The 22,574-nt window shown below is 32.4% G+C and overlaps 2 protein-coding genes across 2 annotated transcripts; both read right to left on the bottom strand.

Moving 5' to 3' along the window:
- Positions 1–3,732: 3,732 nt before the first annotated feature.
- On the bottom strand, positions 3,733–7,006 carry LOC133301405 (glyceraldehyde-3-phosphate dehydrogenase, cytosolic-like). Its single transcript, XM_061501329.1, has 12 exons — positions 6,921–7,006; positions 6,712–6,744; positions 6,494–6,594; positions 6,241–6,356; positions 6,027–6,126; positions 5,642–5,788; positions 5,489–5,549; positions 5,162–5,259; positions 4,910–5,052; positions 4,334–4,417; positions 4,110–4,199; positions 3,733–3,976 (listed from the first exon to the last, which is right to left on the bottom strand). Exons 1-12 carry the CDS (start codon positions 6,922–6,924, stop codon positions 3,931–3,933), a joined length of 1,023 nt encoding a protein of 340 aa, XP_061357313.1. The 5' UTR covers positions 6,925–7,006; the 3' UTR covers positions 3,733–3,930.
- A 7,820-nt stretch (positions 7,007–14,826) lies between these two features.
- Positions 14,827–17,670, bottom strand: LOC133315945 (glyceraldehyde-3-phosphate dehydrogenase, cytosolic). The gene is made up of 12 exons (XM_061517949.1): positions 17,550–17,670; positions 17,334–17,366; positions 17,124–17,224; positions 16,872–16,987; positions 16,662–16,761; positions 16,279–16,425; positions 16,128–16,188; positions 15,939–16,036; positions 15,689–15,831; positions 15,499–15,582; positions 15,279–15,368; positions 14,827–15,131 (listed from the first exon to the last, which is right to left on the bottom strand). Exons 1-12 carry the CDS (start codon positions 17,551–17,553, stop codon positions 15,086–15,088), a joined length of 1,023 nt encoding a protein of 340 aa, XP_061373933.1. The 5' UTR covers positions 17,554–17,670; the 3' UTR covers positions 14,827–15,085.
- Positions 17,671–22,574: the final 4,904 nt, after the last annotated feature.

Here is a 22,574-nt window from a genome sequence, read left to right on the forward strand (position 1 = left end):
TTTTGTAAAGTTGATTCATGGAAGTTAAAGTTAAAAGGCTAACAGGCTAGGTCAGACCATTTTTTTTATAAACGGGTCAAGTTAGGTAACAATTAGACTCGTAGTAGGCTTGAGCCAGGCCAAATTGAAATTTTTTGACGTAGGCTTGGGCTTTTCGGGGAAAAGATTGGCCCAACCCAGCCCACTTTCACCCTAACGACACGACACGCCGACACGTTAATTCTAAAAAATATCATATTTCGAGACGTTGGCACACGTTATGATATTAAATAATATTTTTAATATATATAATATAATCTATATTTAATACATACAACAGCTCATAATAAGTCATATAACCAATCGAAAATTCAAATTTAATAACATAAATATAAACAAAAATTATTTTTCGTATCTTGTTAATTTTTATGTCAAATTTCATAACAGGAAAAAATTGATTTATAAATTATTTTTATATATTTAATTAATAAAATAAAATTAAGACCTAAAAAAAACGTGTCGGAGCAGTGTTATTAAACCCGGACCGAGCATCGACCCGGTCGGGATACTGGATTACTGGATCACTGGTCGGACCGGTGGGTCACGGATCGAACCAGTTGACCCGGATATATATATATATATATATATATATATATATATATATATATATATATATATATAAGCATTTGTTGATGGACAGACTAAATCAAATCTTGGGCTTGGGAAGGGATGGTGCTGATCAATTCACTTGAATTTGGAGGAATATAAAACACAAATCTGGGTGATGCTTTTTGATTGGCCAAAAATCCCTACTTTCAATGGCTTTTTCTACTCTCCCTTTTTTTTTTACTCTTTCACTCTCTAAAATCCCACAACCAGGAGCGCTACACTCACTGTTTCCATGGAATGTTGAATCTGGAGCATACCTATTTGGCAACCACTTGATCTAGATGGAAAAACATCAGATTTTTGTGTTTTGGGGACGAAACCCTTACAAGGGAGGCAATGTAAGGCAAAACTTACAACTTTTTGTAAGGTCCTGTGATGGTGACTGCCATTACTAAAGATACATTGAGCTCACCAAGGCAACACTTCTTCTCGTCGATTCCCGTCTCCTCTTCATGACCGGTGACCCCTCTTCATAAGGCGGCAAAGCTTGTAACTTCTACAGAGAGCTTGTCGGTGGAGGAGATTTTTTTGTTTCTTTTTCTTTTTGGTCATCCGGACCCGAGAAAAAGCTCAGCAGGTTAACGGGATCCGTAAAAAATCGGGCCGGTCATACGAGTCGTTACGGGCTGAATGCATGTCCAGTCCGAATGGTGACTCCATCCGGTCACCTCACCGGGTCACCGGAATTCGGGTTGACCTGACTGGGTCGGTCTGAATTTAATAACACTGTGTCGAAGAGTTGATCGAGTGGCGGGACCACGTGTCTTAAAATATTGACCGTGTATCAAAAAAACACGTGTGAATATCCGACACGTAATTTTTAAAAGAAATCGCATATCGATGCTTTGTTGGTTATAACGTTAAAACTTGTTAACTATTTATAACGTTAAAACTATTTTTCTCTGTATATGTCAATCGACAAGTGGGACATGCGAGGTAAAAAAAAAATTATATACATTTTTCTCATAAATTAATAGGCACCCATCCTTGGATCTTTTCACATGGGAGGTACCTTTGGCGAAGTAACCAAGGAGCAATGTGGGACATGACACCATCTCTGTGTCCCAGTATCAGCATTTCATCTTCTAGATCCATGTCATGGGATCACGATATTTGACTCTTTCGCCTGTCCTCTCTCCGCAATCAAATGAAATGGGCAACATCATGTGCCACTGCCATATTTCAATTGTGAAAGAAGCCTTAAAATAATTACATAAGACAAAATCTGACTTGGCAAATCACAAAAAAAAGATCAAAATAAGTAAATAACGCATTGTTGCTTATAGATTCCAATTCCATCTCCACAATATATCAATAAATAAGAGATAGAACAGCTTTTTCTAATATTTTAATTGTAAACTACCGGGGTTTGGCGATATTTTTTGTGAATTTTAATAAGTGAACGACTTGATTTTTAAAATCATTAACAATTAAAATCTGAATTGATTTTTATTAGGGCTTATTCTATGGCTCGTGTTAGAGAATTTAAAACGACCGTAATGCAGATTTTAAAACATTTTGCTAATCTAATGTAATTTGCAAAAACATTTATCAATTTAATGCAATGGGATTCGCGAAGTGATTAATGAGAGAAAAAATCCTTAAGCCTTTTTTTCTCTCTTTCTAAATAAAAGATTTTATTCAACCAAATAAAGAAAGAAAAATTAAAAAAAAAAAAGTCTTTGTATAATAGAATGTTTTCCTAGTATATAGAAAAGTACATCCCTAAGCCTTTTTTAATCTCTTTGTATAATAGAAAAGTCTTTTTTAATGCCACTTTAAACACCGTAAAAAAGATAAATGTTTTCCTAGTTTATAGATCGTGTGGTCATTTTAGGACATGGGTTATCATTACTTCTCAAAAGATGCTTTGAAAAAGTGGTTCTCATTCTTCAAAAAGTAAAAAAATAAAATAAAATCAAACGCTTAATATCTGCGCCCCATGTTCAATCAAATTAGTGCCCAATCACTCAATCAGTACTCAAAATAAACCAAGGTTGTCTCCCGTGGCACGGAGAACCTTTTTTTTTTTTTTTTTTTGACACAAATGGTACATTAGACGAAATGAACCCATCGAGAGCACACAGGAATAGCTGCCACCTATGAGGGCGGTGAGGCTATTGACCTAGAAGGTAACAGCATGGGTATATTGTGTTTTTTTTAGCGCATATTTGGTACGCGGGATTCTTAAAAAATTTCGGGAAACTGAATTTTTTTAAATTTAAAATTTACAGATATTATCAAAAACTAAATGTAAAAATCATATTTTTGAAAATTAAAATTCCCGGCTAAAAAAAAAATTTCTCGTATACCAAACGCCCCGAAGACTTAGTTTTTGTTCTTTGAGTGATGGGCCTGAAATCACAACCAGAACCTACCTATTCTAGCACACTCCTCGTAAAAAAGAAGAAGCATATATTGTACTGAATAAAATTTTGGTTGAATTATAAATATTTTATTATATATATGAAAATTAAACACAAAACCTAATACAACTTATAAAAATCTCAGCCAATTCTAGTGTCTTGTTGAATTACAAATTAGTCCATCTACTTAAAATTCTAACAGATTACTTCATAAAGTTTTAATCTATGCACTTTTTGCATTTAACAATTACTAGTTCTTTTTTTCTAAAATAATAACCCACCAGCCTCGCAGCCTGGTTCTTCCACCCAAAATCAATCCAAATAAAGCCTTTTTTTTTTTTTTTTGCAAAACAATCCAAATAAAGCCTTACTAATATAAAACGGCATCCACTTTCAACTCAGTGCTGCTGCAAACTATTAGTTGTTTGTACCATTATTTTTAGAACTTAAATTTAGTCATTAAATTTAAAAAAATAATCCATTGGAACAAAATTTTAATATAACTAAGTATATTTGTAACTTAAAACAAAATTTATTCTCTTATTAAGATTATGTGCAATATGCTCGTGTCAACGGGTATAACTCTGGCAATATTCGAATATAATTAAAACAAAAATCGAGATCAACTGCATGGTCGCAAAGAGAAACGGAAAACAAAGTATTGCTTATATTGAGATGATTATGATAATGAAATAAAATTATTCCATCCATCTCTTAAACAAGAGGACAAAAAACCTAAGGCCGTGTCCTGACTTGAACAAGAAAAACAAAAAAGGACTTGCACTTTGTGTCACTGATATCACTCACGATAACACAAAGTATTTATTCCGAAACACACTTCCGAAATTTACACCAAAATAACCTTGACTGAGGCAAAATTTAGCATGGTGTAATGATGCACAATCCAAGCTCAGCCTCAAGCCACAGATGCAATGTGGACAATCAAATCAACAACACGGGTGCTGCAAACAAAGAAACAAAATGTCCTTATTACCATTAAAACTCTGTAAAGTAACAACAAAGGATTAAGAAAAAAAAAACATTTCCTCATCCTATTTAAGACCTGATTAAGACAGCAAGGTTTAGGGAAGTTACCTATAACCCCATTCGTTGTCATACCACGAAACAAGTTTCACGAAGTTGTCGTTCAAAGAAATTCCAGCCTTGGCATCAAATATGCTAGACCTGCATATGAAAGCAATATCCAACATTGTAAGTGTAGTTCGAGAGAACACCAAAAACTGATCATGGTAGTTTATCTTTCACCAATAAAAGCAGTCAAAGAAGTAAATGTTGCTTCAAAAATTAATCAACATTACCTGCTATCGCCAACAAAGTCAGTAGACACCAAATCATCTTCAGTGTAACCCAAAATCCCCTTCAATTTGCCCTCTGATTCCTCCCTGGATTTTGTAATTTCAACAAAGAAGATTGGGTTAGGAGGAAAACACAATTCAATTTGTTCAATGTAAGGACTAATAAGACTAGAAAAAGTTTTAAACTTGTTGGGTACGGCTATACTTCGCATGCTGATGACGAGGGCCCTAATTGTCGGAGTTAGCTGAAAGACAACTGGGGTCCCGCTCTCAGGTTAGCGGGCGGGGGTCACCGCTGCCAACAGGCCCGTAGAGGCTAGGTACTGTTGTGGGCCTATTATTTATTGTAATTTTCTTAGTAGTTTGGGCTTGAGCCCATGAATAGCTGTTGTTAGGGTTTTCTAATCTTATTTATATTTTCCTTGTAAACCGAATGACGTTTAACAAGTGGCGTTGATGTGAATATAGTACAGACAGGTAGCCTAAATTGGGTGAACAAAGAAAAATCTCTGTGCCTATTCTCTCTCTTTCTCTTTTCGTTTACGATTTGTGCGATTGTCGATTTCCAACAAAACTTACTTGATAGCAGCTTTGATCTGGTCATAGGTTGCAGCCTTCTCCAACCTGACAGTGAGGTCAACAACTGAAACATCCACAGTAGGAACTCGAAAAGACATTCCAGTCAATTTACCATTTAGCGATGGAAGTACTTTTCCTACAGCCTGTTTTGTCACAAATTCAACATTCAATGGTGACAAAGAACAAAAGCTTTGGAATAAAATTTCCACCATTTAATCATATGTTGTATCAATTTATATATATAATAGGTACCTTAGCAGCTCCAGTGCTGCTGGGAATTATGTTGAAGGAAGCAGCTCTTCCACCCCTCCAGTCCTTTTTTGATGGACCATCAACAGTCTTCTGAGTAGCTGATTCATCACAAAAAGTAGATAACGAATGCAATGTTAAACTGAAAATGATCAGAGATTAATAGAATATAATATGGGGAAGGATCCGTTTACAATCTTTTTTTACAAATTACACTAAGTATGACCAGTTATACATTCTTGATTGGAGTATGACTAGTCATACTTAGTGTAGTGGTTAAGAATTTGTAAACAAAATGTTTATAAACAAAAAAATTGTAAATATAACAACCTGTGATGGCGTGAACAGTGGTCATAAGACCCTCCACAATTCCAAATCGGTCATTGATAACCTGTGAAAAATTAAGATTTTATTTAAAAAAAAATTAAAATTAAAATTAAAATACCAACAAAAAATGTCACAAGGGATATCAAATAAAAATACCTTGGCGAGGACAGCAAGGCAATTGGTAGTGCAGCTAGCATTGGAAACAATGTCAAGGTCTGGTTTGTATTCCTTCTCGTTAACACCAACAACAAATATGGGTGCATCCTTACTAACGGCAGAAATGACAATCTTCTTGGCACCACCCTGATCACAACCAAAATTCCAAATTTATACCCATCTTAAATCATTGAATAATCTTTCTTCATCAGCATTTAATTAAGTTTTTACTTCCTTTTTTTATTCAAAGTAAAAAACACAGCAATTAGTATTCAAAAGAAAATCAAACACCAGGGAATAATAGAACATATTTTTGCAAAACCAAAAGACATGATCCATAACAAATAATCAATAGAAGCATTAAGAATCATTGATCTCGCCGAACCTTCAAGTGAGCAGCAGCCTTTTCCTTGTCAGTGAATACACCAGTTGATTCAACAACAAAATCAGCGCCAGCCTCGCCCCATGGAATCTCCTCAGGGTTCCTGACATTCAGAAACATAGATCAACAAGATAAATTAAATGAACTAGATGAGAAGGGGAATGAAATACCAGTGTCTGCAATTACAAACCATAGATTTAAACACAATAATTATTACCTGATTCCAAAAACGGTGACGGGCTTCTCACCAAAGAGAAGGGTCTTAGAGTCCTTCACCTTAACATCAAAATGCTTCCACTGACCATGAACGGTGTCGTACTTGAACATGTATGTCTGAGACAGCAATCACAATTTAAACAAAACAAACAAGACACATTGTTAGCAAAAGCTACGACTCCCAAATGCAAAGTTGGAGCCTTTTTATTTTTCTTTTCCAAACAGATCACAGAGTCAAAGGAAAAAACATTTACCATGTAATCAGTGGTGATGAAAGGATCATTGATGGCAACGAGCTCAACATCATTTCTTTGAAGGGCAACCCTGGCTACCAAACGACCAATCCTTCCAAATCCTGCATTCAGAGAATTCGTATATGAAAAACATCCTAGTATACAAACAAAAACACACATACCAAAAACCAAAAACCAAAAACATAAGCATTGTATGTCACACGAAAAAAATAAATTACCATTGATTCCGATCTTAATCTTCTTGTGTGATGCTGTTCAGAAAAGAATAAACACATTAACAAAATAATAGATTAACTGCATGTTTCTCTTAGTAACTCTTGGTCAAACTATCATTTTGGAGTTATAAATAAGAAACCAAACATGCTATACAAGTATTTTACACACACACAAAAATACATGAAGAAGCTAGGGAAGAAGAACAGAATACCCATGAGAAGCGGAGTTGAAAAATGGCGGAAGAGAAAGTGTTTGTATGAGAGTGGGATTAGCAGAGACAGAGAGAGTAATTAGAGTGTGATTTGTTGAGGAAAACAAGGGGTTAACCAAGGGAATTTAAAAGGGTTGTGTAAGAAGAACAAGGGTCACAGTCACGTAACAGTTCTGCTTGGGGGGAAAGTTAAAGTAGCTTCTAGCAGCTGAATTACACGGAGGGATGAAAACCAGGGTTACCCTTGATTTGTCAAATGGTAATAAACACTGCGTGAGATGAGGCAATTGGAAATTGGAATCGTAGAATCTTCAGGTTTCGAGCAGCTTCTGTGCTGAGACGTGTCAAACTCAAAACCAAAAAGGGTTGAACTGAGACGTGTCAAACTCAAAACTAAAAGGGTTCAACTGACCACTCAGCACGAAGGTGACTCAACGTTGATCTTTTGTGCAACAAGGTGGCTAAGTAAATCCTGGCAAGTTTGCTTGTGGCATATCAACAGAGAAGCTACTTGCTGTGCACATTGGCTAGCACATCAAGCCCTTAATTGGAACACTTGTTATCACAACATTTCCAGGATTCCAGATGAACTACAGCACCTCCTGTCCTGCGATCGTAGAGGAAGCTCCACGAGTCATAGTCCTAGCATGATATTGACTTGGTTTTTCTTTTTGTTCTCTCGAGCTTATGCCCTCTTGTTACACTAACAAAATAAAAAAAATGGTTGAACTGCGTTTCTAAGGATGCATCCCTTAGTTTATTGTTACGGATTAAATTTGATAATGAAATAATTTTATTTTCTCTATATAATAAAAGTGGGCGGGTTCATTTTTTTTTTCTCTTTCTCATTTTACAGTTCATAAATAAAAAAATATGATTCTCACGTATTATTTATATATATATATATATCAGATAAAATTATCAATTATAACATAAGAAATATTCATCCTTTGTTATATTGGATTTGATTTTCTCAAGTTAAATGAGAATTCAATTCTCAAAGCATGTGGGATCCAGGTGTTAAAAAAAATTATATGTAAGATCCATGTCAGCACGGAAATCGAAGAGTGTGTAGAAAAATTTGAATTCTCATGTTAAACGAGAATTATAAAACCTATGTTATATTGTACAAAACTATTCTGTATAATTTTCTCTTGTAACATAACAGAAACTGGAAAGTTTTCCTGATAGACTCTTCCCATTTATCAACGTTATACTGTTACGGTGTGGGAAACTGATTTGACGTTTTTAACGAACGTCGATTATTTGACTATTTGTATTCGTGAGACACATATATGACAAAAAAAAATTGTGTAAATAGCGGGGGAAAAAGATTTTTTTTTTATAGTAAAAGAAGGGAAAAGATATTGTGACAATCAAGTTGTGTTACTACTAAGTGTACTAAGTGACTACCAATCAATCTCACCGTTAGATCGATTATGTTGATCCAACGGTTATATTTATTTTCATCTTTGTATGATCATGATTCTCCATATTTAAAGTGAAAGCATTAAATATGAAAAATTATAACCATACAAAGGTGAAAATAAATATAAGTATTAAATTTGGGGAATCATGACCATACAAAGATAGAAATAAATATAACCGTTGGATCAATATAATCGATCTAACGGTAAGATTGATTGGTAGTCACTTAGTAGTAACACAACTTGGTTGTCACAATATCTTCCCCGTAAAAGAATAAGGAAAAGTTCAAAAAATCTCTTATAATTTTTCTTTGAATCTCTACGTTTTATGATTTTTTTCATTCAAGTCCTTATTTAACACCGTTAAAAATTTGATAAATTTGTCTATTAATTCTACCCTTTATATCATCTTGCTCCTCAAGCTTTGTAAGGCTTTCTATCAATACAACCAAATTTTCTTTTATTATATAGTTTCTTAAAAAAATTGTGAAGTGCCGCATGAGTGGTGATATGAATAAAAGAAACAGTTGCAATGAGATTTTAACCAAAGTGATTTTTATTAAAAATAAGGATTTGTTTTTTCTAGAGTTAGTTTAGAAAATTTTGTCTCATATTTGTCAAAATGAGATCGTTTTAATTTATTTCAGGCTTATAATAATATTTATTATTCTAATTTTTTAATTTTTCAATCTCAAAACTACATCGTTTTGATAAACATAAAATTTACAAAAAGAGTTAAATGACAAACAATCACAACAGAACATAATAAATTTAAAAAAACTTGGCAAATGGAAAAAAGAAGGAAAAAAGAGTACAATAATAAACCTTAAGGCCTTCATCCTTCAGAAATTTTCAAATAAATATCACCGTGAAGTGACCTATAGTCACAACGTCCATTAAAAACATTTAAAGATGCATCCTAATTGTTTGATCAAATAATAGAACGTAATAAAATTTATTACAGGAGAATGATATATGTTGTCAAATACACATTGCTGCTTCAGGAGATAAAATAAAAATGGAGAATTGAAAGAAAAAAAATGAATGAGAAACGGTTGACAAAGATGAATTAGAAGGTGTTAAAGAATACCCATCCTGTAGCAAAAAATAAAATAAAAATTTCTCCTTCATTTGTAGATATGTTAACCTCAACTTGATATAGTAGAGGCTATCATGTTAATAACGTGTTGTGAAATTTATATGAAATATAAAAAAAGACATAAAATTGTTAAGACAAAGAAATATGAAAACGGCCAACAAAGGTGGGCACAGTTGGCTAAGAGTTTGGTCCATACCCTTCAAGGGCGTGGATTCAAACCCCGCTGGCCGATGTGAGGACTTTGTTGGTGGGTGATATGTAATCCCTTCCAGAAATTCTCAAAGAGGTTGAGGGGTCTTCCCTGCCCCTAGTGGGATACTGGTGTCTAACCCCACTTAAATTTTTTGTAATCCAAAAAAAAAAAAAAAAAAATGAAAACGAGAAATATAGAAAGAGAATACACGAGAACTTGTGCTAGACTTTATTCAATTTCATCTCACCTTACAAGTTTACAATAACATTTATAAGCTAAAGAAGAGTAGAGAAAGGGTTAATAGCCAAAAAGATGATACAAGTGGTTACACTACTCTTAATGAATAATATGTAAAGGCAAGGAGATGAAAAGGTAGGGAGGTGAAACAAAATTCATTTCATAACAGTTTTTTTTTTTTTTTTTTTAAAAAACTCTCCTATGAGGTTTTAGCTTTTTCTATTTTTATTCATTACAAAAAAAAATGTTTTTATGATAAAAGCTTTTATTAAATTATGTTCGTCTAAATTTGTGCTCAGGGAAAAAAAATATGAAAATAAAACCTGCCAAACCGGCAATGTAATTTTGAAACTCGGCCAGTGATAGCTAATGGCAAAATAAAGCTAGTAAACTCCTCTTCTAAAAATTACACCATTATTTTAATTTTATTAAAAAAATTAATTTTAATTTTGATTTATTTTTTTGTTTTTGGTATGCAAGGGAAAAACACTGCCGCACGAACTATAATTACCAACAGAAGCAAAGTTAGCAAAGAACAGCCGTTGAAGGTCTGGTGGGGGGAACAAAAAGATCTTGAAATCATCCTGTTTCATCTGAGGGAGGTTTGCCAATCAATCTGCAATGGTGTTACCTTCCCTATAGGTATACGCAAGCTTATGCGAGTAATAAAATGAGACTAAGGGACTATATCACCATCTTTGGTGAGTAAAGTTATAGCATTTGCAGAATTATTTTTCTCCAACCATCCTCCTAAGCTAGCTAACAACTCTGCTGTAATGCATTTCGATGCCCAATCCGATACGAATAGCCCTTAAGTGTTTGGTACAGGAGAAATTTTTATTTGTTCGGGAATCTCGATTTCAAAAATATAATTTTTGAATTCAGTTTATGATAATATCTAGAAATTAAAAATTTAGAAAAATTCAGTTTGACAGGAATCCCAAAGAATCCCGCGTACCAAACGCTCAAAATCCCACCATAAGCACTATACCTGGAAATGCATCACAAGTCTCCCCGGCTTGATTTTTAATGGTTTCCAAGTGGTATAAATTCTCTTGCGGCTCTGTCTCACGGAGAATGGCGTTTCTCCATCTCCACGCCTGCAAGTGACTCCAAATAATGTGTTCTAGGGGACACCATTTGCAATATTTCTAGCCCGCCTTGAGGCTTGAGTACAAGTCAGTATTGAAGAAAAGGTTGAACATATCTTGTGACACAAGCCTCTGCCATACATATCTTTTTTTTTTTTTTAGTAGACTTTTTCTTTTTCTTTTAGTAGACACTGCCATACATATCTTTAATCATATAAAAGTATTATTCTTTTTCTAATAAAAATCAATATTAATTTAGCTTTTAACTATACAATATATTAATTTAATCTAAGATTCTTATACAGAAAACTTATTTTGATGTTATTTTTTGTTATTAAAAAATTAAATTTATGTTGACATTATGTGATTAACCAAAGTAATGACCGAATTAAAATAATTTTTTGTTTGTAATGACCGAAATCCGGCACTAAAAGAAATTGAGGGTAAATTAGCGCAAAGTACATCCCTAAGCCTCTCTTTTTTCTCTTTGTAAATCAAAGATTTTATTCAACTAAACAAAAAGAGAGAAAGTAAAAAAAAAAAAGTCTCTGTGCAATAGAATGTTTTACTAGTTTATAGAAAAGTACATCCCTCAGCCTTTTTTTTCTCTCTCTGTATAATAGAAAAGTCTTTTTTAATGCAACTTTAAACACCGTGAAAAAAGATAAATGTTTTCCTAGTTTATAGATCGCGGTGTCATTTTAGATTTTTAAGACATGGGTTAGCATTACTTCTCAAAAGAGGCTTTGAAAAAGTGGTCCTCAATTTTAAAAGTAAAAAAACAAAATAAAATCATAAAATTTAATATCTGCGCCCCATGTTCAATCAAATAGGTGACCAATCGAGGTAACACTTTCTCATATTCCAAGAGAAGCTAATTCCTGTGCAGATTGGTTAGTCAAGTTTGCTCTTCACAAAGATACTGGATTCTGGAGTCATAGAATTATGCCGTTTCACCTTGCTCAGTTATTTGATCACGATCTTCAGGAAATCTCCTCTTGTAGGAATATAGACCCTGAATAGTTATTTTTTGTTTCTGGTTGTTTGTTTGCTTTTGTTTGGGGCTTCGCCCCTTAATGTTATAAAAAAAAAAAAAAATAGGTGCCCAATCAGTCCTCAAGGGTCAAAAGAAACCAAGGTCGTCTCGTCTCCCATGGAACGGAGAACTTTTTTTTTTACACAAATTGGACGAAACGAACCCATCGAGACTACACACGAATAGCTGCCGCCTACGAGGCTATTGGCCCAATAGGTAACGGCATGGGTATTGTATTTCTTAAGGCATAGTTTTTGTTCTTTGGATGATGGACCTGAAATCACAACCGGAACCTACCCGTTCTAGCACACTCCTCGAAAAAAATAAGAAGTGTATATTATTAGATGAGGGTTATATTTATAAAAAAAAAATTTACAAATTTTTATAAATTATATTATATATTAGAGATAATATATTATATGCTGGAATATACTACTCATAATACATAATATAATTTGTAAAAATTTATAAATAAAAAAATTATAAATATAACTTTCTCATATTATTGTATTAAATAAAATTGGTTGTATTACAAATTAGTCCATCAACTTTAAATTCTGAAAGATTAATTCATAAAGTTTTTATCTATGCACTTTTTTTGCATTTAACAATTATTAGTTCTTTTTCCGAAAATAATAACCCACCAGTCTAGAAGGCTTGTTCTTCGGCACTTCGACCAGATAGGGATTTTAAGTCTTTAATTTTCTTATTCGGTATTCAATTTTCAGTATTTATTAACGGAGGGTCTTTTAGTTCTGTGGGGACCCTAGCGGGATTGAGTGTCGCGATCTCCTTTGAGGAACTCACATGTTTTTTATTTTTTAGGTGAGTGTTGTGATCTCTCCTTAAGGCACTCACACGATTGTGCCAAGTGGCGCAATCTCAATATTGTAAGCAGTCTTGTTACCGTAAAATTTTGAAATGCATAATTTTTGACTCGATTATCCAAATCAAATAATTTTATTTTATTTCACATAATTTTTTGAGATTTACGCAATGACACTTCATTTGACATATTTAATCTCTCATAAACATAGTTCGAATTTATAACAATGGTACCACAATCACAAGAAAGTTTAAATCTAGAAACTCTCGAGTTCTTTCAACTATCCAACAATAACAAATAATGATAGTGGTTTCCTCTCTATCAATACGCACAGGAAACAACGAATAATAACGTTTTTTCTTACATTTTATTTATTATAATACTAATCACTGCTCATTAACCACTAAACACTATGTCTAATATCTACAAATTATTAATTACACATGCATATTTTAGGATAAAAACATATGATATTTGCCAAATTTGGTGGGAAGAGGTAGAAACTCTTGATTTGTTTCGCTTCCTCGATTTTCAAATCAGTTTTGTTGAGATTTTAATTAATTTAATTTTTGTCTGTTAGAGTTGCAGCAACACCTATGTGAGACAGTAGTTAATTTTAAAATTTTTTTTTGTGAAGAAAAGAAAACGAACAAAAAGAGCGAGCCAAAATGGAGAAACCTAGCAGTAGGAAAAAAAAATGGAGAAACCTAGCAGTAGAAAAAGAAGGAACAAAGCATGGATAGACGATAACATCTTGGCTAGGTTTGGATTGTGCCACTTGGCACAGCATTGCGAGTCCCTCAGTTGGGTTACAACTTACACCACTCACCTAAAAAAAAAACTTGTGAGTTTCGCGAGAAGGGGATGCAATCTTGTTACTGTAAGCAGTTTCGTTAGCGTAAAATTTTGGAATGCCATAATTTTTGACTCAGTGTCTAAATCATATAATTTTCTTTTTCAATTTCACATAACTTTTCGAGATCTACGCAATGACGCCTCATTTGACATATTTTATCTTCCACGAACATAGTTCAAATTTGCAACAATAGTTCCAAAATAACAAGAATATTTAGCTGCTAAGCAAACAATTTTTTCAGCAACAAGATAAGTACTTCAGGGCTTAAGAAGAAATGTTGTTATCCGTTGACTTAAGAAGAAATGTTCTTATCCGTTGTTGCCAATGCGCATTGATGGAGAGGAAACCATTGTCATTATATGTTATTGTTGGATAGTTGAAAGAACTTGGAAGTTCTGGATTTAAACTCTTGTGATTGCGATGTTATTGCCTAAATGAGGTGTTATTGCCTAAATTATGAAATATTATGTGAAATAAAAAAAAAATTATCAGATTTAAATACTCGAATAAAAAATTATAGCATTCCAAAGTTTATAATAATAAAACTGCCTATCGTATTAGAATTGTGTCACTTGACATAATTGTCTGAATGTGTCAAAAGGGGGGTCACACATGACTCACGACACTCACATAGAGAAAAATAATAATAAACTTGTGAGTTCGCCAAAAAGGGAGGAAAAAAATAATAAACTCGTGAGCTCGCCAAAAGGGGTCTATATTCCAACCTAATGATCCCCCACGAAACTAAAAGATCTCCATTGACAAATATCGAAGATCGAATACCAGATAAGAAAATTAAAGACGTAAAAACCCCTGTTTAGTGAACAGGCTTGTTCTTCCACCCAAAACTAATCCCAATAAAGCCTTGCTAATATAAAACGGCATCCACTTTCAACTCAGTGCTGCAAACTATTAATTGTTAGCACCATTAATTTTAGAACTTAAATTTAGTCATTAAAATTAAAAAAAAAAAAATCCATTGAAACAAAATTTATTCTCTTATTAAGATTATGTGCAATATGCTCATGTCAACGGGTATAACTCTGGCAATATATTCTGCTAAAAAAAAACTCTGGCAATATTCGCATATAATCGAAACAAAAATCGAGAACAATCGTATGGTCGCAAAGAGAAACGGAAAACAAAGTATTGCTTATATTGAGATGATTATGATAATGAAATAAAATTGTTCCATCCATCTCTTAAACAAGAGGAGAAAAAACCTAAGGCCCTGTACTGACACGAACAAGAAAAACAAAAAAGACTAGGCACTTTGTGTCACTGATATCACTCACGATAACACAAGTATTTATTCCGAAACACACTTCCGAATTTACACCAAAATAACCTTGACTGAGAAAATTTAGAATGGTGTAATGATGCACAATCCAAGCTCAGCCTCAAGCCACAGATGCAATGTGGACAATCAAATCAACAACACGGGTGCTGCAAACAAAGAAACAAAACGTCCTTATTACCAGTAAAACTCTGTAGAGTAACAACAAAGGATTGAGGGGAAAAAAATAAAAAAGAAAAAAAAATTCGTCATCCTATTCAAGACCTGTTTAAGACAGCAAGGTTTAGGGAAGTTACCTGTAACCCCATTCGTTGTCATACCACGAAACAAGTTTCACGAAGTTGTTGTTCAATGAAATTCCTGCCTTAGCATCAAATATGCTAGACCTGCATATGAAAGCAATATCCAACATTGTAAGTATAGTTAGAGAGAACACCAAAAACTGATCATGATAGTTTATCTTTCACCAATAAAAGCAGTCAAAGAAGCAAACTTTGCTTCAGAAATCAACATTACCTGCTATCGCCAACAAAGTCAGTAGACACCACATCATCTTCAGTGTAACCCAAAATCCCCTTCAATTTGCCCTCTGATTCCTCCCTGGATATTGTTATTTCAACAAGAAAAGATTGAGATAGGAGGAAAACCCAATTCAATTTACTAAAAGTAAGGACTAAAAGAAGACTTCAAAAAGTTTAAAATTTACTTGATAGCAGCTTTGATCTGGTCATAGGTTGCAGCCTTCTCCAGCCTGACAGTGAGGTCAACAACTGAAACATCCACAGTAGGGACTCGGAAAGACATTCCAGTCAATTTACCATTAAGCGATGGAAGAACTTTTCCTACAGCCTGTTTGTCACAAATTCAACATTCAATGGTCAGAAAGAACAAAAGCTTTGGAATAAAATTTCCACCATCCAAATCAAATGCTGAATCAATTTACATATTATAGTTACCTTTGCAGCTCCAGTGCTGCTGGGAATTATGTTGAAGGAAGCAGCTCTTCCACCCCTCCAGTCCTTGTTTGATGGACCATCAACAGTCTTCTGAGTAGCTGATTCATCACAAAAAGTAGATAATGAATACCATGTTAATTTGAAAAATGATCAGAGATTGATTCAAAATAACATAGCTAAACCGCGAACCTGTGATGGCGTGAACAGTGGTCATAAGACCCTCCACAATTCCAAATCGGTCATTGATAACCTGCGAAAAATTAAGATTAATAATTTTTTTTGAATTTTTTTTTTTTTAAATATCAACAAAAATGTCACAAGGGATATCAAACAAAAATACCTTGGCTAGGGGAGCAAGGCAATTGGTAGTGCAGCTAGCATTGGAAACAATTTTAAGGTCTGATTTGTATTCCTTCTCGTTAACACCAACAACAAACATTGGTGCATCCTTGCTAGGGGCAGAAATGACAACCTTCTTAGCACCACCCTAATCACAACCAAAATCCAATTTATACCCATCTTAAATCATTGAATAATCTTTCTTCATAAACATCTAATTTAAGATTTTACTTCCTTTTTTCATTAAAAAAAAAAAACACACAGCAATTAGTATTCAAAACAAAATCAAACACCAGGGAATAGAACATAGTTTTGATAAACCAAAAGACATGATCCATAACAAATAATCAATAGAAGCATTAAGAATCATTGATCTCGCCGAACCTTCAAGTGAGCAGCAGCCTTTTCCTTGTCAGTGAACACACCAGTTGATTCAACAACAAAATCAGCGCCAGCCTCACCCCATGGAATCTCCTCAGGGTTCCTGATATTCAGAAACATAGAGCAACAAGATAAATGAAATAGAAAAAAAGGGGAATGAAATCCCTAGTGTCTGCAATTACAAATCATAGATCTAAACACAAGAATTATTACCTGATTCCAAAAATGGTGACGGGCTTCTCACCAAAGAGAAGGGTTTTAGAGTCCTTCACCTTGAGATCAAAATGCTTCCACTGGCCATGAACAGTGTCGTACTTGAACATGTATGTCTGAGAGAGCAATCAAAATTAAAAAAAAAAACAACGCACATTGTTAGCAAAATCTACCACTCCCAAATGCAAAGTTGGAGCCTTTTTTATTTTTCTTTTCCAAACAGATCACAGAGTCAAAGGAAAAAGCTTTTACCATGTAATCAGTGGTGATGAAAGGATCATTGATGGCAACGAGTTCAACATCATTTCTTTGAAGGGCAACCCTGGCTACCAAACGGCCAATCCTTCCAAATCCTGCATTCAGAGAATTCGTATATGAAAAACATCCTAGTACAAACAAAAACACAAATACCAAAAACCAAAAAACATAAGCATTGTGTGTCACACGAAAAAAATAAATTACCATTGATTCCGATCCTAATCTTCTTGTCTGATGCTGCTCAGAAAAGAAAAACACAATAGAAAAACGATATATTAACTGCATGTTTCTCTTAATAACTCTTGGTCAAACTATCATTTTGGAGTTATAAGTAAGAAACCAAACATGCTATACAAGTATTTTTCACACAAAAATAAAAAATAAAAAAATTGAAGAAGCTGGGGAAGAAGAATAGAATACCCATGAGAAGCGGAGTTGAAAAATGGCGGACGAGAAAGTGTTTGTATGAGAGTGAGATTAGCAGGGACAGAGAGAGTAATTAGAGTGTGATTTGGTGAGGAAAACAAGGGGTTAGCCAGGGGTATTTAAAAGGGTTGTGTAACAAGAACAAGGGTCACAGTCACGTGACCGTTGTGCTTGGGGAAAAAGTTAAAGTAGCTTCTGGCCGCTGATTTACATGGAAGGATGAAAACCGAGGGTTACCCCTGATTTGTCAAATGGTAATAACTAATAAACACTGCGTGAGACGAGGCAACTGAAACGGGAGGGATCCTGTAGTGTAAAAAGTGTTTATGTGATCTTTGATCACAATCACTTATTGATGAGATAAAAAAAAATGTATAATTTTTAAATGAGTAATTGTGATCAAATAACATGACCACTTTTTTACACGAGAAAAATTCACTCCCATTGAAAATTGGAAATTGGAATCGTAGAATATTCGGGTTTCTAGCCGTTTCTGTGCTGAGACGTGTCAAACACAAAACTAGAAGGGTTGAAAGTTGAAACTGCGTTTTTAAGGATACAAACCTTCCAAATGAACTTAGCCATTTTGGTTTTGAGTTAATTGTTAACGAACTTGATAGTTGATGGCAGTGAAATGAAAATTTCACTTTATAGTTTATACAAACAAGTAAGAAAATTTACTTTACAAGAAAAAATGGAGATATTTTACCTATTTATAAAAATCAAGAAAATAGGTTTTAATAAACGTATATACATATTTAACTATATAAAATTAATAATTATTGAGATTTTTTATTTGTTCTTGGTTTATTTTTGAAAAGTCCAATTAGAAATAAAAATATATTAAATGCAATTGTCTTTGTAGACCAATGGATTATTATTGGATTCTCACTGTGCCTGTGGGTATATTTCTGTTCTCTCTCTTTTTTTTGAAATTACAGTAATATATTATGAGGAAAAAAATATAATTTATTATTATTATTATTATTATTATTATTATTATTATTATATTATACAAAACTAATCTGTATAATTTTCATTTGTAATGTAACATTGTGGAAAGGTTTCCTGATAGAGTATTTTCATTTATCTACTGTCCCGTTATGGGAAATTACTTTGACGTTTTTAACTAAGGGAAAAGTGTCTATACATTTAAATTACACAACTTACATCCTTTCACTCTCACAAAGAGGTGGGACTCACAACTTTATTTTTTTGTCAACTCTCTCTCCTCCTTTATCTATCTCTTTCTCTCTCTTAAAATGACACAACTTTACATCCTTCAAAATTATACACACTTTTCCTTTTAACTAATGTTGAGTATTTGACTATTTGTATTCGTGAGACAAAAATAATTTGTGTAATAAACAGACGGGAATTTTTTTTTTTTTTTTTTTTGGTGATAGTTAAAGAATATTATTATAAAATGGAAAGGCAGCCGAGTTTCTAGATTGTTCTACCATAACGAAATGTATGAAAAAAAAAAATATTTCACAAAAAAGAGGGGGAAATATAAGATATGACAGAATCAATTTGTGGGGAAACGACATTTGCCATCAACAAATGAAGTCGTTAGATGATGTAACCATGATGCTTCTGTGCAACTGCTTCCCTTAAAAAAAAAAAAAAAAAAACGTAGGTCACTTTAGGGGAAAAAAATATAAAGTAACGTGTTAAGGAAGTCGAAGTAAATACGGCCATAATCATAAAAGATTTGTAAAAGTCTTAATTTTTTTTATATTTATAAGAAAGTGAAAGTTATATTTACAAATAAAAATTAAATTATTACAAATTTAGTATATTTTTATGAATATATAGCATAATTTGTAAATATTTGTAAACAGATCCTTCCTGTTACGAGAACTTAATAAAGTATTTAGCCGTCAAGAAAAAAAAATTATGCACAAAAAGTTTGGATATCTATGTTATTTTTTTCCTCCAAATTTTAGACGGTTAATTAATAGTGGTTGCAGAATAATTATGGTGTTTTAATATTTATAATTTCTTCAATTCAAAAAAGGAAATATTTTTTTTAGCAGTTATAAATTTATGATGTATATATATAGGGGAATGTTATATTTACCACCTATTTTCGTTTACAACTTCTTACAACCATATATTAACCGTTGATTTCCATCAATCTACGGTTAAGATTTTCGCAAATTAAATTTATTAATTAATTATTAATTCATAATAAATGACAACTGTTGATTGGCGAAAATCAACGGTTAAGATATGGTTGTAAGAGTTTGTAAACTATTTGGGTTGTAAATATAATCCCTCCCATATATATATATATATATATATATTTACGTTATTCAGTTATGTTAAGCTATGAAGTACCGACACTTCAAAATTTCTAACGTATCGTATCCAATACTTTTCGACACTCACCGATATTCTGACATTTTTCGACTCTCCAATACTCATTGCGCTTTATTTTGAATTCCATCTAGAGGTGCTAAACGAGCCAGGGGCCTTTGGCTCGGCTCGTGAAGGCCTGAACTTACATGTCTAAAATTGATTGTTGGATCAAGGCTTGGACTTGTATAAAAGCTCGTTTAATAAAAAGGTCTCAGGCTCCAATTCAAAAGCTCGGCCTTAGAGCTTTTCAGGCTTGCCTAATATATTATTATTTTTATTTTATTTTATTTTTTATACTACTTGTGATAGTCCTCTCTCTCTTCTTAATTCATTTCATCCCATTTTGTTAATTAAATAGACTTTTTAAATGATTTTGTTTTATACTATGTTATTTGGATATACATTAAATTTATGAATATTTATGGAATTACTTGTGCTGTTAATTGTATATTTTGTTTGGATAAATTTTTGTTGTAATATTTTTTTAAACAGACTAAACAAGGCTTTTATTTTTTGTAAATGAGTCAGGCCACAGGCTGATATTCTATTCGTAGCAGGTAACAGGCTAAGGCCAGTCTGACACATTTGAACACAAGATCGGCCCGTTAAGACCAAAGCTCGGCTCGACTCGACTCGGCTCGTTAACACCCCTAATTCCAACTATTAGAGTCGTTGGATTACGATTACTATTTTATTGAATTTAATATAAACATTTGTGATATCTTATGTTTTATTGTAAAATTGATGCGTATTGTAAATTTAGCTTTATTTTTTATTAAATTATTATATATTAAATGTAATATACATTACATAAATTAAAAATATTATATAATATCAAAATGTGTTCTAACGTGTCGAAATTTAATAGTTTTTAGAATTAACGTATCGGAGTATCGTGTCGTGTCATATCCCCAGTTCCGTGTCGGTGTCGATGCAACATAAATGTTAAGTAATAATATTATTAAATTTTATTTTTTAAAATAGTTTTAACTTAATGACACAATTATCATTTAATTTTCAAAATATTTCTCATAATAAATCCTAGTTTTAGTAGAACACAAACCTACATCAATTATCCTAATGTCAACCATATGTTATCACATGCTGTAACCATATGTCAGTACATCAATTATCAATGTGGAATAGGATTGACAACCTATTCTTCCTTCTTTGAATTAATTCTCATATAATTTTATTTTAAATTACTTTATTTTTTTTGTGATTGGATTAAAATGAATTTATAAATTATATGGAGTTATATAAATTTTTCAATTACTACTTTTTATTTTTAAAATAAAATAATGTATAGTTTTGTTAGCATTATATACAATTGATTTTACAAGAAAAAATTTAGATGTATTTTTGAGCTTTGTATATTGTGAAAAAATAAGATATGTTCTCAAACTTTGTTTTGATATTTTTCATAAAGTTGAAATATCATATAAACAATATGAAAATAAGTAATTTAAAGATGAAAGAAGATTTTTAAGACAAGATTTATTTTAGGAGTGAGAATAAATAATAAAAAATTTAAATTAAGTTAATCGTTATAAAAGAAAGTTATATATATAGAGAGAGAACACCATTGACATTGTTCACCTAACAACTGCAAATTAAAAATCTCTCTCTATGACATACTATTGGTGAATTATGGAAAGGGGTCAACCAAAAAATAATAATAATTACAAATTAAAAAAAAGGTATCAATATAATAATTGCAAATAAAAACCCTTGTTTTTTTAATTTGTAATTATTAATTTTTTTCGTTGACCCCTTTCTATTATTCACCGATAGTATGTCATTGTATGTATATAATCAAATGGTGGGGCATGAGCGTGATGCCTGACATCAGTCTTCACGTTGTGTCACTGTTCATCTATAATAACCTGCTGCTGACTTACTAAAATATTAAGAACACCATGAATGGCAAGGATCAAAGCTTTACCTCAGTGCTACCATGAAAAATAAACACTTCATGAATTATGTCTATGGGCTGCTTTGTACACGCAACAAGCCGAATAGGTTTTGTTACAAATTCAAAACATCTAGAAGGTCGAAGGATGATTTGAACTCTCAGAAAAGAACTAATTATAATTATTAAAATTTCAAAAAATTAAATAAACAAACTACACCACGACACCATCAGGAGACAATTTAGGGCTATCAACACGGACACTTTAAAAATTTTGACGTGTTGTGTCTAACACTTTTCGATATTTCGATACTTTCTGACACTTCAACTCTCGTATTGTAGAGCCTCAAAAAAGGATTCAAAGATTATGTTGCGTTGCGTTTTTAGTTCCAACTATTAAATTTATTGAATTACGTTTACCATTTTATTGAATTTAATATAAATATTTAAAATATCTTATGTTTTTTTACAAAATTGATTGATATTATAAATTTAGCTTACTTTTTTTTGTTAAATTATTGAATATTGAATATAATATACACTACATAAATTAAAAATATTATTTAATATCAAAACGTGACCTAACATATTAAAATTCAATATTTTTTAAAATTGACATATCAAAGTGTATCTCATATTCTGTATTAACGTGGGTGTATGATAGGTTTATGTGCTGCTCACTTTTATTATACTTAACTAAGTTATTTACTAGTATTCACTTTTCCAAAAAAAATAAAAAAATT

Source organism: Gastrolobium bilobum, unplaced genomic scaffold (genome assembly GCF_033153095.1).
Source record: "Gastrolobium bilobum isolate Gb01-03AN ecotype WA unplaced genomic scaffold, APGP_CSIRO_Gbil_v1 utg21156, whole genome shotgun sequence".
Classification (NCBI taxonomy): Eukaryota; Viridiplantae; Streptophyta; class Magnoliopsida; order Fabales; family Fabaceae; genus Gastrolobium; species Gastrolobium bilobum.

Bases quoted from the DNA above. Each gene is read 5' to 3' on its own strand.
- LOC133315945 (XM_061517949.1), bottom strand. The intron at 16,189-16,278 runs GTATTTTTGTTT...AATTTTTCGCAG, and splicing joins GCCTTGCTCCCCTAGCCAAG to GTTATCAATGACCGATTTGG. The intron at 15,832-15,938 runs GTAACTATAATA...TGTGACAAACAG, and splicing joins GCAGCACTGGAGCTGCAAAG to GCTGTAGGAAAAGTTCTTCC.
- LOC133301405 (XM_061501329.1), bottom strand. The intron at 5,260-5,488 runs GTTGTTATATTT...GTGATGAATCAG, and splicing joins CACTGTTCACGCCATCACAG to CTACTCAGAAGACTGTTGAT. The intron at 5,053-5,161 runs GTACCTATTATA...GTGACAAAACAG, and splicing joins GCAGCACTGGAGCTGCTAAG to GCTGTAGGAAAAGTACTTCC.